General features: G+C 45.6%; 1 protein-coding gene across 1 annotated transcript in view; it reads right to left on the bottom strand.

Annotated features, from left to right (window-relative positions):
* The window catches only part of SMARCC1 (SWI/SNF related, matrix associated, actin dependent regulator of chromatin subfamily c member 1), a 98201-nt gene extending 83988 nt beyond the window's left edge, over window positions 1–14213 (bottom strand). Inside the window, exons 1-3 of the mRNA XM_063324190.1 lie at window positions 13902–14213; window positions 5962–6081; window positions 106–191 (exon numbers count right to left, since the gene is read on the bottom strand). Coding sequence (XP_063180260.1) covers window positions 106–191; window positions 5962–6081; window positions 13902–14198 — 503 coding nt within the window. The 5' untranslated portion in view covers window positions 14199–14213. The remainder of the gene's footprint in view (window positions 1–105; window positions 192–5961; window positions 6082–13901) is intronic.
* Between the last annotated feature and the right edge of the window lie 2781 nt (window positions 14214–16994).

Raw genomic sequence — 16994 nt, 5'->3', positions numbered from 1 at the left:
GCCTACCCAATTCTCCAGAAAGTATTAAACTTTAAGTAGTTTGCATAGGCATTTCATGTGCTTGATGTCATGCAAAAGGTGTACAAATCAAAATAAAAAACTCACCAGCCCTGTTCATTCTTATATTTGTAAGCAGCACCAAGAATGTGACATAATGTACCTCCAGCTTTGAAATCCATGAAGCACTTTGCCTAGAACCAGAAAGAAAAGTGAAAACACAATGACATTGACCTTTATGTAATTATTTTAAATGAATACACACTTGTTAGTTGAGTTTTAGGCATTTAACTTATCAAATGCATAGTTTAATTTTCAGATTAATCACTTTTGGAGTTCCACCTTAAAGGAGTTCTCCTTTAAGGATGTTTCAAGATGATTAAATGCATTTGGTTTAGGAAAAATTCACGTTTGCAAGCAGAACCCGACATATCTGAAAACTCCGAGTCCTTCCTTATGTGAGTAGCTTGCAAAAAAATTCCACGTGTAGCTGTAAAACAGAAATCAGAACTGCTCTTTGAACATCCATTTCACAGTACATTAAATCTAAAATCATAGCTGCCAGTCAAGAAGCTCTTCATCTGTATTAAGCAGACTAAAACAAATCGTTAAAAAGGAACATCTAAAACCCAGGCTCCATATTCGCTACAGCTCCCAAAGCTCTCTCCTCACATCCCTCCTCCATCACAGCAAAAAGTTGTCAAGATCGGGAAAGGTCACTGTGCACATCTGCTCTAAAATACACTAAATCCAACTCATTCGCTATCAATTATAGCAGAGTACAGTGGAGTCACACGTTCGTAAACAGGTACTCTGAATCCAAGAACTGAAATTCCAACAGGAGCACAAGGAGACCAAAAAGCTCTACTGAGTCCCACCCAGTCCTTCCTCTAAAAGGTTACTAAGAAAGCAGGGCTCTTTCTGAGACAGAAAGGTACAGTTTTCTGATAGATTTTAGTTTGGAATTATCTTTTCTCTTTTACTAACATCTCTGGTCAGGATGTTTGTATGTGCTCAGGAAAAGCTCAGGTCAAAGTCATCTTAGAAATGGAAGACAAGGGGATGGCTCAGCTGAAGCCAGGAGCAGGGAAAGGCAACGCTAGATTAATTTCCAGCACAAGTCACAGACACCCAGGATCTCTCTGGTTCTCAATACAGGATTTGGAAGAGGAATACGAAAAATATGCAAGAGCACTGATGAACTAACCCGTGATAAAGAAAACAACACCTGACATGATAATAGAACAAATAAAAACTCTGTTTCTGTCCACCAGGCCTTCTCTTCACAGTTACAGATCCCTTTCCAATATGATTGATAAATCAATTCATTCGACTAACCCACGAAAAAGTGATTTTTTATTTTTTTTATTTTTAATTCTTCCCATCCCCGTCAGAGAGGCACAGCAGCCCAGGGGCACTCTGGAGGTGACCCTTTCTGAGGTTGCTCCAGCCGGTGTAAGATGCCCAACTATTTACTGAAATAGGAAATGAAACTTATCTTTCCATACGGTTGCTAAACATACAGACCAGTATTGGTCTATTTTGTGGTTTTTCAATAAAAATAAGAAAGTTGTACAATTCACAAAAGAGAATCTGGGGAGCTGTTTAATGGCTGAGCTCTGGTTACCAGCGTCCTTCTGCAAGCTGCCTTCTGCTGAAACTAGAGAAAGCACAAAGCTGGAGACACCACACAGACAACGGCCTTCCTAGTAGTTTTTCTACATTAGGAATGTTTCTGATTTAGCTTTTATCTTACTTTTTACAACAGAACATGTCATTTTCTTTAAAGCCTATTATATTAGCCCTCAGGAGTATTTGCTACCACAGAATGAACACCAAATTGCAGACAGTCTTAGCATTACCAACCAAGCATTTTAAACCCATACTGCAGCCAGGCAGCTAAAATGGTAGCACGGGACCTAAATGAAACATCGCCTTCCTTGGCTCTAGAGCTGCTAATGGAAAGCAAAGCAGTTCTGTGAGATATCAAATACACCAGTGTCCAAGAACAACATAAAAAAGATCCTTCATAAGCATTCAACGAGAACAGAACTGCTCCTGGTCTACCATCTGTTTAGAGCCCCGCTGTGCACAGAGTAATAAAGAGAGCTCAAAGCTGCCGCACGGGTACTCGCCAGTTTATGAGCCGCATGCATTTCGGTACTATTCTTAGCAAACTAAAGTCCTCCATGGATGGAGCAGTCTCTGATCAGAAGTTTGAATTAAAACAAAATGTTTTAACACACTGAAAGATTTTATTGCCGTAAGACTTGGCTCTGAGAATACAAGCGTTGGTTGACAAACATGCAAGCAATCGCTACCTGCTCTAAAAAGAAAAATAAATCCCATCATGAAACCAGAAGACTGATTGTAAAGGATCTTTTTGCAGTACTAGCATGCAAGTTGCTGTTACTTATCCTCAGCTGTCCTACATACATATGGTCGTCCAGAATTGACCTTTCCCTTTTTGCTGACATGCCGCAACCAAATGAAATCGCCACAGCAAAGCCCACCTCACCGGCACTTGGGGAAACCGTTGATCTCACTGCTGTACCCAACGGTCCCTACTCCAAGTTCAGGGGTTGCTGCTGCAGCTTCGCCTTCATCCAGCTGCCCGTCATTAGCCCACATTACATCTTTCAATGACAAAGTGACACCTTTCCGCATTAACGGTGCAATGGTGGAAGGCAGTTCTGCAGCCTGGCACAAGGCTGAGCGAGCGATCCGGAAGCCTCCGGCAGCACAAGCAGGCACAGAGACTTTAGATGAGATGTGAGGCAGAAATTGTTTGCTGTGAGGGGGGTGAGCCCCTGGCCCAGGTTGCCCAGAGAAGCTGTGGCTGCCCCATCCCTGGAGGGGTTCAAGGGCAGGTTGGCCGGGGCTTGGAGCAACCTGGGCTGGTGGGAGGTGTCCCTGCCCAGGGCAGGGGGTGGCACTGGGTGGGCTTTAAGGTCCCTTCCCACCCAAACCATTCTACAATTCTATGATGATTCTATGACTCTGGCAAGTTAGAATTTTACTACCACACAGAGGAAGTCCAGACAATACTTAATCATGAAAAACAGTACACAAATCTCTTCCATAGACATAAATCACATTTTTGAAGTGTCAGCAGACTCTAGCAAGACCCTCTTATTAAACTGTGGTTGTTGCTACTAGCATAAAAGGAAATTGCTTTTAACAATTAGACAAAACCTGTTCCACAGAAAAGATGCAGCTATCAATAAACCAGATTGCCCTCAACATTTTTACTCAACAAAATCCACCATAACAAGGCAATTAAGATCAACCAGCCACACAATTTGCCATCTTTAGAGTTAATATCTTAATATAGCCTTTACTTGAAACCTGCAAAACTGCCTTTAAGAGAATTAATCAGCTTTTTCTTTTTTTGAGCCTCAGTAGGACTAGATGATATGCATCTAAAAGCAATAATCAGAAGACACACACTGAAGTCAAGCTGTAACAGTCCTTCATTTACTCTAGATCTAGCCACAGACCCTGCACTGTACGGCAACCTTGCCAAGAACCAGAGCTTAAACACAAAATTAACAACACTCTCACAAGCGCAAGGTCTATTTCATCCATTTAAAGCACTGAATAAAACATCTGAACTTTATTTCAACTGATGTAGCCTGCAGTGATTTAGATGCAGGCCAGCTCAGAGCAGTTTACCTCCAATGCTGACAGAAAAGACCAGGTTTCTTTTGTCATAAGCGCCTCCAGCACTCAAGGGGAGACACTTCAGAGAATGAGCGCGAGGTACGCTGCCTAGCACTTGGAAAATAAATCTAAAGGCTCTAAGGTGAACTGGAAGGACAACCTTGGTTTGACAGGTCCTCATCAGCAAGTGCTCCTGGTGAGCCACGTCCCTGTGTTTTGCAACAACTGCAGTTCTCAAGACCAACACTTAATCTCCAATAAACCACCCTGATAAAGGAAACACTGCAGCGCATATTAATGGAGAACAGCATCACGCAGGGAATGGACTACTAACAGCAGCCTTTAGTGACGGCAGTTGTGAGCAGCAGTCACAAATTGAGGACTTTGCAGTCATCTGCAGGTCCACAGCACTCGAAGTTCTGATGGCTTGGGGGCTGCTTCTTTCACAAAAGCACAACCTCCTCCTCTTCAGGCTCCAGGAAGGTGGTGATACTGAGCAGTCACTAAGATGACCACAAACTTTTAACCTTTCAGCTTCTTTCAGTTTCTTTTCAGTGGAAGTCTGCAATACCTTTGCAATGCATTTTTGGAGATTAGCAACGTCACTAGAGACATCCCTTCGCCCCACCTCTCTTCCCAAGTCAGACATAGTTCTGTAACACCAAACCACTCTGCACGTCTCCAAAGCGCTATGGCAGAATAATAAAACCTTCTTAAAATACTGGACCAGTATCTTAAATTGCACGTACAAAGCGATAGCTAACCTCCTCTTAAGAGCACAAAACAATACAAAGGAAGATGTACTGATGAGTTGCCTTCTGTCGGAAGCAACTGAGAGCAGAGAGATCCAACTGCTGTAAACTTAAGCTGAGCAAATTTGATCAGATTAGACCTTTGAAACAGCAAGAATAGTTAAACACGGGAACAACATATTTACAATACCACTGAAATCTTTATTACCTATTTTTAAGATAAGACAAATTGATTTAAGACTTCAGAGCACTCAAAAGGTTTATCAACTTGTTGAATATGGGTAGTTTTATGGTCTACTTTGCCATATCAAAATAAACCACAGCAACATTCACTTCTGTCTCCACATCTTTCCATTACCACTGAGGAACCAGGTGATCAGAATGGAAGAAATGGTAAGATACATCTTAATGGTACCTCGTGGTGCATCTTTGTGTATTCCTAAGCACCAAGAAATTAATAAGTTTGAAGACTCCTCTTCTGGAGAAAACACACATGAATTCACACTCCTCACAAAAGAATTTACATAAGCAAAACCTCCAGGGAAAAACAATCACCATAAAATAATAAAAAATACTATTCTGTAAGTGGTGGACCAAAGAAGATAGGAGGACTTTCAATAGTTTTCAGAACAGCTTCAGTTTATGATATTTCCCACTCAGTACGTATATCTAAATAGAACCCTAGATTGCATGCCCGTAAGTTCCCAGCCAGCACTCTGCGGCAAAGACGAGCAAAGACCTTCCTGCTGATGTGCACAATGTTTATGACAGTTGCCTTGGCCCATGAAACCTACCCTAAAACCAGCCAGCTGGGTGCTAGACACCATGCTGCGGTCCTTGCCTTTCACATCTGGAATCCCTTCGTTACTTTGTCCTTACTGTTTGCTGCATCCCTCTTCCCTCTATCAGTTGTTTAGACTTCACTCAGACGAGATTGTTTTGGTGGTAGGCAGGGTTCCAAGCACAACAGGACTCATTTCTGAACACAATCACTAGGGTACTACTGCTGAAGATGGGCCAAGTTTGAACTTTAAATAAGAAACCCTTAAAACATCGATATCATTTCTGCATACCAATATCCTGAGCAACTGAAAAGCTATCCCAGACTAATTAGGTAACTGTAAAGAACATGGTAAAGCCATTTTTCAGCACCGGCAGCATTACAAGTTTGATGTTTAATCAACAGAAATGCCCAATGGAAACTTGTTTGTTTTGGAAAGTGCGTGTTATTCAGTCAGTTTAGGATGCTTAAGTCCAAACAGATTTGACTTAACATTTACAAGTTTACATAAAATTTTACTAGAAATTAAAACCTTTCCACAATATTCAGGAAATCGCTTCCAAATGTACAGAAAATAAGATGAATTATATTGAAAAATCTGCTTTTAAGGAGGACTGTGCTATTTCACCCTTTCCAGAGGATGCATCAACAAAAACCTCACACGAAGCACAGCTCTCCCAATCCCCCTGGAAGCCCACCAGCAGCACCGATACTGGAGGAAGAACAAAACACGCTGCTGTAAAGCAGCGGGTTAACCCCGATACTCACAGGAAGCTTTGTGAAGGCAGGATTGGTGACATGTTTTCCAAAGGCATCTTCCTGGAATTGCAGCAGCTGCACCACCAGCCCAGCCAGTGTTTTATTGGTAGGAGCATCTGCTTGAACATACTGAAAGACAAAAAACACGCGCTTACTTGGGATAGAGGATAATAAAACACGAAGACTGGTTTACTCGTTCCCCAGACCACTTTATCAGTTGCAGAGCATGGTTTAAGATTTAAGGATCACTCTGTGGCTGGGGGGGGTGGTACGTGCACAGGAGGAGCACCACGGCACAAACACTTTTCAAGCTTTACTCTTAAAACACAGCACATATCTGTGAATCATCATCAGTTCATCACGGCCCCCAGTGTTTTACAGACAGAGATTAACTACTTCAATCTGATTTGTAGTTCCTAATAAAGGAACAGACTAATTCTGGCCCACACATACACAAAGCTTCTACAGCAACTTTGCAAGCTCCTTCTGTAATCAACTACTACACGTTAATCCTAAAAGCATCCATTTGGTACTATATAGCATGTCATGTACAGACAGAAAAACTGATCCAGACAACCACATTTGCAACGCTTTGCAACAACCTAAGCGTTTCCCAACGTTATACTTCTAATAAAATGCATATATGTAAAAGCAGAAATCACAGCATGGAATATAAAATACAGTCCCACGGCTGCTGAGTTTTCATTACTCCTAATATTACAATGTTCACTTACTGGGTATAATCTCCTCACCATGCCAGAAGATTTCTAAGTGTAGAACAAACATTACTTCTTCACGTAGAATATGGAGTAACACTAGGTACCCTACAGTCATTTCCCTGGGTAACACTATGAACCACGTGGCCTTTGCTCTTCCCTCAGATCACATTCTTCTGAAGCCCCTTAAAAAAATTGAGAGCCAGAACCCTCAAAAGTTTGAAGCAGAGGTGTTAAACAGCAGTCAAATCTAACTAAGCTTTCCAAAGCACCATATACAGAGCAAAAGACGTTACAAAGACACTGACTTTTCCACAATTCCACAGTACCTGACCACCCCGAGATGCAAGTTCCTTCAGCACTTGTTAAGAGGCAGATAAACATATCTGAGAAATTAAATCTTAGCAACTCAAAGGATGCAAATACCTGTAAGACCGCTCAGCTGTCCTGCCCAGTGTATAAAAACTAATGCAGAAACATGAGCCTATAGAGAACAGAAGGCTAAACTTCCAAAGCTGCATTTTTCTTAGCCCTCCTCCCTCCCCCTGTGAAAGGCAGGCAACTGTGACAATTTTACCCAATTAATAACTCCTATCAATTCTCATCGGCTACCACAGCGATATGGAGCAGCAATAACAGTCAGTCTTTGTTGTTGTTAGACTCTAGTTAAAGAAAAAGACTTTTGCTCTCAGGCTTTTTAAAAACCTCTAGACCCTCATGCTCCTCTCCACTGGCAACTATTTTCTTTATGGTTTTTGGACTAGCAGCTCTGGGTGCTGCAGCTGAATCCACCAGAGCAATTGAAAGCAATCTTTTGTTGGAATTACCGATCTTAGGGCGGATAGTAAATTGGAGCATGTGACTCACTCCGATGCCCCAGTTAATCCCAGCATCTTCATAGAAAACCCCATCCCAGCCCCTCCGTAGGCTGACCAGGTGCTGCAGCTCAGCGGGGAGCTGCCGCTCTCACGCCTTTGTTACCACTGGTAAAACCTCCAGCAGGGAGGCACAGAATAATACTTCAATCCCTATTGCTAAATTTGCCAGAACCCTTTTTGTCAGTGTTCTACCGGCTGCTAAATCAAGAAGGACGATTACCAAGACACATACAGTGCTGTGTATTTTTACAGCTGTTAATAAAAGACTTATCCTGTATTATTTTTGTAGAGTTTAAAAATAAGCGACTATCACACCCAGGATGCTCACAGATATAGTGTGTCACAGCTAATAGCCCTAGAGCTCCCATCATTTTGCACGTTCAACCTTCCTGATTCAAGTCCGAATAAAACTCTTAGCTTTCAGTTCAGCTATGCCAATTATAATGCAAGCAAACAAATGCAAATTAAAAGGTGCAGGCAGAACAGGTATCTGCCGAACTACAGATTCAGGATTTGCACAAATGTGAAAACAAAAGTATAGCAGATCAAGTGCCAGACTTCGTATTAAATACTCCCATTTTTATTACTAAGACAGCTTTGGTCTTGAACACATTCACAAGACGTACACGTTAAACATGTTCAAAAAGCAAAGCCACTGGCTCCAGTTTAAACCCAGCTATTTAAGACTGTCTGCCCACCTTGCTGTACCAATTTCTCTAAATACATACCTAGATCGACAGTTATAAATTTTTTCCCAGTAAAACAGAGTACATTGTAGTAGTGCCCCTTTAGTTTTGCATGGGAGACATACTCCAGGAAGATAAAAAAAAAATGCAAAAGCAGCTTTTGCGTATTTTCTCAGAAGCTATGCAGTCTTCACTCTGGCAACGCTGACTAGAGAAAAATCCTCATAACCACCATAACTCATTTAATGGGAAAAAGACTCTGTACTGCTACATTTGCTTTTTCTGTACAGGTTAAAAGTCTTAAAGCTTTTTGTGTCAAGTTTAACACAGTATTTTAAATTAATAAAGCACCAAAAAATCTATAAAATGCAACAAGACAGCAAGCATTGATGTCTCCTACTAACAGTGAAACAGAAGTATAGAACAATTCTGTATTTACGGCCATTATTTAAAAAAAAACCCAAGCAATAACAAATCAAAAAACTTTAAATTTCACAAATCTGCCCCTTGACCCATACAGTTGACTTACACGCACAGCCTCTTTAGGGCACCTAGTACAAAACTGCCTTCAGCATAACCCTCGAGCTAAGGTTCTCTCAACTACCAGTTTGAGGATTAAATAAACCATGGGAAAGTAATTCATGAAAAAGATAAGTAGAGAAGGAACTTATTTGTCACACAAACAAGCCAACAAGAACAGAAAATGAAAATCAACAAGGAAATAGTCAAAGTTTAGCGTTTTCCAGTAGGGTTTCTTTGTTACACGTAAATGAGATTCCTCAGGATAACTCTGCCTGCTGTAAATACACGATGACGCGGAGCACCCAGCACTGCAACCTTAGTGAAAAACCTAATGCAGGAGAGGTTGTATTCTTGTATTGACGTACTGTATTTCTTTTTTCAACATTTTCCTTCAGCAAAACGTATTTACATGAGAATATACCTGGAAAAGCATATTCTTAGACACGTGAAATTTTTCAGGCACTTATTCCTTTATTTGCAGATCCCATTTTTACCTCTTGCGGGAGGCACTGACAGCTGGAAGCTATGAGAAAAGAAGATAACATTAAGAGCCCCCGGCTCTATTCTGCATTGCCACTATTGCAAATTTTTTATACAGGAAAGTCACTTCTTTGCCTGGGGTACCCCCTAAACAATAAGGGCAAAAAAACCTTCAAAAGGAAACACAAAAGACTCCTCTTACACATTTATGCACACTAACCAGCACTACAAACAGATCTTTAAATCAGCAAAATAAATAAGATGATTTCCTGATCGATACGCTGGGGGTTTGAGGGGACCACAGAGGACCAGAGTCACAATATATCTGCAAGTTTTCCACTAGTCTCCACGGCAGACAGAAGCAGAAAGTGATTCTGCAGCAAATGAAGGTTTTTAAACAGTGAATTCCAGGAGACAGAAATGATGTCCTGTTCCTAGACACACAGCTTTGGCATAAGAGGATTTCGTTCAAGTGCTGAAATACCAAAGACCCACTGCCACAGCAAACACTGTTCTAACATTTCAACGTCAATTAGAGATACAAAAACACCCACGTATCCTTAAGCAGAAGACACGTATGGTCAGAAGTCTTTTAGCGTAACTCAAATCATTCAAGAATAGAGAGTAACCACGAGCAGAGGAAATCTCTTCACCAGCAAGATTTGCCGTTGCAGCTGCACTGGAAAGCCTTTGTCACGGGCGTAAGGGACAGATTCATATTCCCAGTTCTGATGTGGTTACTGACCTCAAATAACCACATCACAGCTCTGCGTTGTAGCCCCGATGCACAAAATCCTTTCCTTCCCCCAAAACAAAGAACATTCCAGCTGAGACCACTAAATAACAGGGAAAGGAAAACCAACATTAAAATGCTTTGATTTAGGTTATAACCTTTTTTTAAAGGTGAGAACACAAAAGAGCTGCAAACACAGAGAAAAATCCTCCCTCAGATTAGATCAAGGTCAGACACTGAAGAAATACTTGATAAGGTTAGCACCGACGCGAGGAGTCAGAGTCAGGGCCAGCTGAAAGATAACAACAAATCCTCTAAATTCAGCTCCTGGCTGACGCTGAACAAGCAGGTGGTCTCCAGACAGACATCTTCGGGCACAACAACTGCCATTTCCCAACGGCTGCCAAGAAGCAGCTCGTCCCTCCTCGCTGTTGGGCTGAGGCTTATTAATAGCAGGGCATAAAGGGATCCCACGCTGCCGCCCGTCCTTACCCTCCTGCGGTAAAACAGGCGCGCTCCCGTCCAACACCTCACAACAGCACCGCACTCCACTAACGCAGAAAGAAAACTTATTATTCTACATTTGACACGAGTGCAAGCGGGTCCGAGATGCTCAACCAACCACCCAGATTTCCAAGTGATGATATCCCTCATCTCTGCAGTTTAGCGTCTATACAGACAGCCCATCGTATCTTCTCTTTAACTCACCCTTTAAGACAACACTCCAATTGCTCTTTAAAAACCAGAACAAACCACTCTCCTCCCTGCCCCCCCAAAAAATCAGTTTTCCAGCCTTCTGTCCCAGTGGAGCAGGGCACAGCTTTCGGAACCACCGAGTAGCTCAGGCTCCTAAAGTCCAATATATTGAACAGGACATGATGGAACACACTGGGAACGGTGCTTAGGGACTAACAGTTGTAAGGCCAACGTTGGTTTCTGCATCCTTCATAATACATATGCAAAGAAAACCCATCCCAAACTACCTCAGGAAGATATTTTAAACACAAGAAACAACTCTACTTTATGACAAGACATTTTAATACCAGCTATTTGTTGCTTAATGTCAAGGCAACTACCTAAATAACACAATATTGGAGATCACTGCGAATTAATATAGTAAAAAGGGAATTGCCCAGTTTACTTTTGAAGTACAAATTTCTACTTACAGCGGACACCTTGATGTCACCAGAGGTAGTTCACTCAAATGCTATGAAAGCCTGTCAGATCCCCCAGGCCTTAAAAACCACAGCAGAAACCCGTTTCCAACTCACGGGGAAGAAAGGCTCCAACATCCATACTGCGGGGTCCAAGGCCTGGGGAGAAGCGGGGGACCTCCTGCAATTCTCAGCGCAGAGAAAGAGCACAAGATGACTTCCAGACACGACACACACAAAAAACCAGGGAGCAGGAGGAAGTTTTTAATGAACAATTCTGTTTTCTGTCATTATGTTTGTTGTCACTAACAGCCCCTCCAGTGTTCCTTCCATCTTTACAGGCATCCTCTGCCCAACCACCTGAGCCTCCCCGATGCAAGCTCCCAGGGTGCACTTTCTGCACAGCCAGGGAAGGGCCTTCCTCACTGCCAGCACTTTAGCCAAGATGAAACAGGATCTAAAGGTTTGTGTCAGGAAAACAGTACATCACACCAACACATTACAAAACCAACAGATTTTATCACCAAAAGATCTGACACAGATTGACCACACTGCCTCGACTTGAGCCCACTCCTCCCTGTTAAGAAGAGTTTTCCAATAACCAGTGCAAGTTTTCCAAACATTATTCAAACCTCTTACTTTTTTAGCTATACTCTAGAGACACGGAGAACTCTCAGGTATTGGAAGACTTGTCTGATCTAGAGGTAAGAATGAGGTAATCGCAATTCTCTAACTCTCTCCTTGCCCATTGTGACTTCTGGATCCTTGACCAAGCTCGCTCCTGCTCTCGGGATTCTCTCTGGCTGCTCCCCAACATCCCCGGGGCTCCCAAAGTTGGGCACAACTTGGCATCACCACTGCTGAGATGTGTATATATATCTAAGAGCACAAACTGGACAAGAGTCAGCTATGATCTGAAAGGAGTCACGAACCTACAGCAAAGCTGCCACCTGAGTTACAGGAAACAAAATTAAGAATGAACTGTCCATCATACAAAGAAAAATAACGCAAGATGAACAGAGTCCATTTACTGCACATCAAAAAGGAATTAACACTTCCATTTAGAGTATTAAGGACACATCTAGGGGAGAACTTTGTAGAGTGGGTTGATGGTTGGACTCTCTGATCCCAAGGGTCTTTTCCAACCTAAATGATTCTATGATTCTATCTTTAATCGTCAGTAGTATCAGTTTCCTTGTTTCCCAAAACAAAACTAATTTTCAGTTTTTTAGAAGTATTTTGCACAGCACTTTTCTGAAATTCTTTTGCCCAGTGGAGATTTCTTCTTAGCTCAATTCTAATTACCTTCCAGAGTTTCAGTAGTAAATATAAGCATCTAATCTTTATAACCAGTAAGACCGATAAGTGTAAACCAGTTATAATAAAGGAGTTTTGCTTTGGCGTACAAACTGAAAGCTCCCATCCTGAACTGCAGATAAGAGGACCTGCCAGGCTCATAAGGTGAGAACCAGCTCGTCTAGACAGTTTTGATTCACAGCAGCGAGGGACAACAACCGTTAATGCTTTTACTAACATGACTTGCTCTTCTGCAAAATGGCAACTGCCAGTTCAAAGTTATTTCAAAAGTTTATTGTCTTCTGGTGGGTGTTTGATTGTGAAAATGAAATAAGAGCGCTCCGCCACAGAAGCGTAGAAACAGCAGAGGAGAACAATCAAAACAAAGAAAAACTGCAGATATACTTTGATGTTACAATTCCCTTATCAACACAAATAGCTGAAGCTGCTCCCTCAAACTGTTGCCTCCCCCTCATTGTGCAGATTCGACTGTACGTGGCTGCGCTGGAAAAAGCTATGTGGAAGGACCGGTAAAACACCCCTCCAAACCCGCTCCGGTTTTTAACGCAGGTGCCCATTCCAGGGCACTGCCACAAAAATAACCCCACCAGCGGCACCCGCAGAGCCACGGGCAAACCTCTCTGTGGGTTACGGACACCAGACCTATCAAAGAGCGGAGGGATGGACTGCAAATCGCAGGTCAACAGAGAGATTAAGGCACTCTGAGGCTGTCCAAGCATCTCTCCTTGACACGGCTCTGCCCCAGCTAACGCTCTTCCTAGGATGGCTACAAAGCTGTCTAGAGACATAGATCTGTCGTATGGGAAGTTCATCTCAGGTGGTTTTTCAACGCTTAGGTGTTGAAGGAAAGTTACAAAATCCTCGTTACAGGAAAAACACTTGAGAACAAAGCAAAGGAACAGAGAACACGCTACCTGAAAGAGGAAGAGGACGACAAGGGTAATGCGTAGGGAGCAACGGCACTACCAAAAAGTGAACCTGGAGTCCAAGCAACACACACAGAGCGTTCAAAACACACCAGATTCGGTGCAACACGGTTCCCAACAGCACGAAGAGTTGTTTGGTTTTTTTTGTTGTTCTTCTTTCTTTTTTTTTAAACACCCGACACCTCCGGGGCGCGGTTTAAGCAAAAAAGCCGTACAAAAACACCCTGCCAAGCGGAGCCCGGGACTTGCCCGCACAGGAAAACTTCCCGCTGGGGCCTGGCCCGGCTGCGAACGCAGCCTGTGAGAGCTCCCCTCTGTAAGGGGAGCGGGCACCGGCCGCCTCTGTGAGGGGAGGGGAGGGGAGCGGGCCCCCCCACCCCCCGGTTCCCTCAGGAGGGGCCGGGCGCGGCGGCCAGGCCGCGGCTGACAAAGGCCGGCGGTGCCGGGCAGCCCCGGCGGGAAGGGGCCGTGAGGGACCGTTAAACCACCCCACCACCCACCCGCCGCCCAGTCCCCGCGCCCCCGCCGGGCCCGCACCTTCTTGTAGTGCTTCCCCAGCCAGACGCGGACCGAGTCGAGCTGGGACACCGTCTCCGGGCTCTCCCAGAACTTCCCCGTCGGGCCGCCGTCCTTCCGCCGCGACACCGACAGGGCCGCGCAGCCTGCGCCTCCGCTCACCGCCACAGCCCCCGCTGCTGCCGCCGCTGCCGCAGCTGCGCCGCCAGGCCCGGCCCCGGTCCCGCCGCCCGCCGCCGCCACCGCCGCCGCCATTGTTACCCTCGCCGAGCGCCGCCACCGCGGCCCTGCACCTCCCACCCGCCTCACGCCGCGCATGCGTCGAGCGGCGCCGGCTCCGCCTCCCCGGGCATGCTCGGGACCTCCCTCCCCTTCACCCCCGCCCCGGTTCCCGCCCCGCCGCCGCCGCCGCCGCCGCGCGCGCCCGCCCGGTGCGCTCGCGCTCCCGCCTACGACCCCGGTGCTCCCCCCCGGCTGCCGCCACCGCCCCTCAGCGCCTGCGCCCCGCCGCCCCTCCCCCACACCGCCCCGCCGCCATCTTGGCGCATGCGCCGCGCGCCCACCGCACGCGCCGCGGCTCAGCCCGCCTCGCGCCATCGCCTCACGCGTTCCCGCCGAGGGAGCCGGGGGCATGGTGCGATCCGAGCCCGAAAAAACGCCGTAAGTGCCATTAATACCGGCTGAGGCGGGCGCACGGTGAGCTCCGGGCCCACAAAAACACTGTGAGTGGCCTCGATGCCGGCTGAGCTGGGCTCATGGTGTGCCCCAGGACCGAAAAAATGCCTTGAGTGCCATTAATACCGGCTGAGGCGGGCGTGTGGTGAGTTCCCAGCCTGACAAAATATCATGAGGGCCCTTAATGCCAGCTGAGGTGGGCGCACGGTGCACTCCTGGCCTGAAAAATCAGCATGAGTGCCCTTGACACCGGTTGAGGTGGGCTGGTGGTGAGCTGCAGGCCCAAAAAAACACCGTTAAGTGCCCTCAGTAGTGGCTGAGGTGGGCACATCATGCACTCCGGCCCCACAAAAATGTCTTGAGTGCCCTTAAGACCAGCTGAGATGGGTACATGGTGTGCTCCAGGCCTGAAAAAACACCGTGACGTTAATGTTGGCTGAGGGGGCACATGGTGTGCTCTGGGCCCAAAAAAGCACCATGGGTGCCCTTGGTACCAGCTCAGGCAGGCGCGAGGTGTACGCTGGGTCTGAAAAATCACCATGAGTGCCATTAATACTGCTGTGGTGGGCTCACGGTGTGCTCCAGGCCTGAAAAAACACTGTGAGTACCTTTGATACCAACTGACGCAAGCTGGTGGTGTGCTTCACCGCTGAAAAAACAAAGAGTGCCCTTGATACCAGTTGAGGTGGGCACACAGTGCAATCTGAGACCAAAAAAAACGCCTTGAGTGCCATTGACACCGGCTGAGGTGGGCGCACGGTGAGCTCTGGGCCCACAAAAACACTGTGAATGGCCTTAATGCTGGTTGAGGCAGGTGTATGGTGCGCCCCAGGCCTGAAAAAACATCACGAGCAGCCTCAATACCAGCTGAACTGGGCTCCCAGTGTGCTCCAGCCCCCAAAAAACACCATGAATGCCCTTAATTCCAGCTGAGGCGGGCATGTGGCATGCTCCAGGCCCAAAAAAGTGCTGTGGGTGCCCTTAGTAATGGCTGAGGCAGGTGCATGGTGAGCTCTGGGCCTGAAAAAATGCTGCAGGTGCCCTTTATACTGGCTGAGGTGGGCTCCGGGCCCAGAAGAGCACCATGGGTGCCCTTAATACTGCTTGAGATGGGCTCACAGTGTGCTCTGGGTGCGAAAAAACGTTATGAGTGCCCTTAATACCAGCTGAGGTGCTCTGGTGGTGTGTTCTGGGCCCAAAAAACCATGGTAAGTGCCCTTAATACCATGCGAGGTGGGCTCAAGTTTGCGCTCCGGGCCCAAAAAATGGCCATGAGCGCCCTTGACAGCCATTGAATGGGGCTGCTTGGGCATCCTGGGAGATCTCGCCCTCACACCCTGCCTGAGCACAGCAGCCCTCTCCATCCACAGCAAGCTCACCCTGTGCTGACTTTTCAAATCCCTCTGCTTCATTGCCACCTGAGCAGTGCACTGATGATTTGGGGTGCTTTTTTAACTTTTAAGTGTGTGCTGTCTTGTGCTAGTGCAGCTCTTGTCACCTCTGCTTGTCCCTCCATGGTTCAGCCTCCACCCAGACCCAGGCTGAGGTGGGTAGGGTACTCCTGGGAGTACTGCAGATCTGATCCCATCCAGAGCTTCTTTTTAATCTGACACACATCACACTGGTGGAGGGGAGTGGTATATGAAGGGTGGAAAACCAAATTTTTCTGTTAAATTCATCCTGACACTCTGCTTGGACTAGGCAGTGGTAGACTGAATTTGTGATACTACCTTTTTGGCATTAAATTTCCTCTTACACAGGAAATAACTTTCTTGCTGTGGAAAGAGGCACAGTGGAGAGCTCTCTGCCCTTTTTATATTTGCTCTTCCATCTTAAGGACAGCAGTGAAGCATCAGACCTCCGTAAAGGATGACACGGCAGCTCATCCTTGGAATACGGCTGCAAGATGTGTCACCACACTTAGGGTGTTTTCCCTTTCTGTATTTCTGAAGGCAGTTGTCCCTTGCTATTGGGCAATCCTTGCATTCCTAATCAGAAATTAAACGAGCAAACACCTCTGTTCTCCCATGGGAGCGCCAGTACCAGTGAAAGCATCCTCAAGCAGTGTCGCTGCACGCATTATTCCTGGTGTGATTAGAGCTTTACACAGAAAAGAAGGAATTACATCTAATAAGTAATGTTTTGGGGATAAAGAAAAAGGGGAACATAGGAAAATAGGGCCTCAACTTTAAAAGTTTGAACAATGTCATCACTACACAATGATAAGTACTGAAAATGACAGGAGAGCCCATGTGAAAATACAGTGGAGAGTGCTAAGTGTACAGGTAGCTTAGTTGTAATTCACTATTGCCCCTCAGCTAGAAAGGGCAGCTCTTCCAAAAGCGTCCTGACCTTGTACTTCTCTGACACAAAAGTGAAAATACAGTAATTGGGAGCAATTCTTTAGCTGGGTTATGGGGAAATCCATCAGTTTGAGCC

The sequence above is a fragment of the Chroicocephalus ridibundus genome, chromosome 2 (genome assembly GCF_963924245.1).
Source record: "Chroicocephalus ridibundus chromosome 2, bChrRid1.1, whole genome shotgun sequence".
In the NCBI taxonomy this organism is placed as follows: domain Eukaryota; kingdom Metazoa; phylum Chordata; class Aves; order Charadriiformes; family Laridae; genus Chroicocephalus; species Chroicocephalus ridibundus.
The sequence above is the reverse complement of the archived record's forward strand: the minus strand, read 5'-3'. Positions and strand labels throughout refer to the sequence as shown.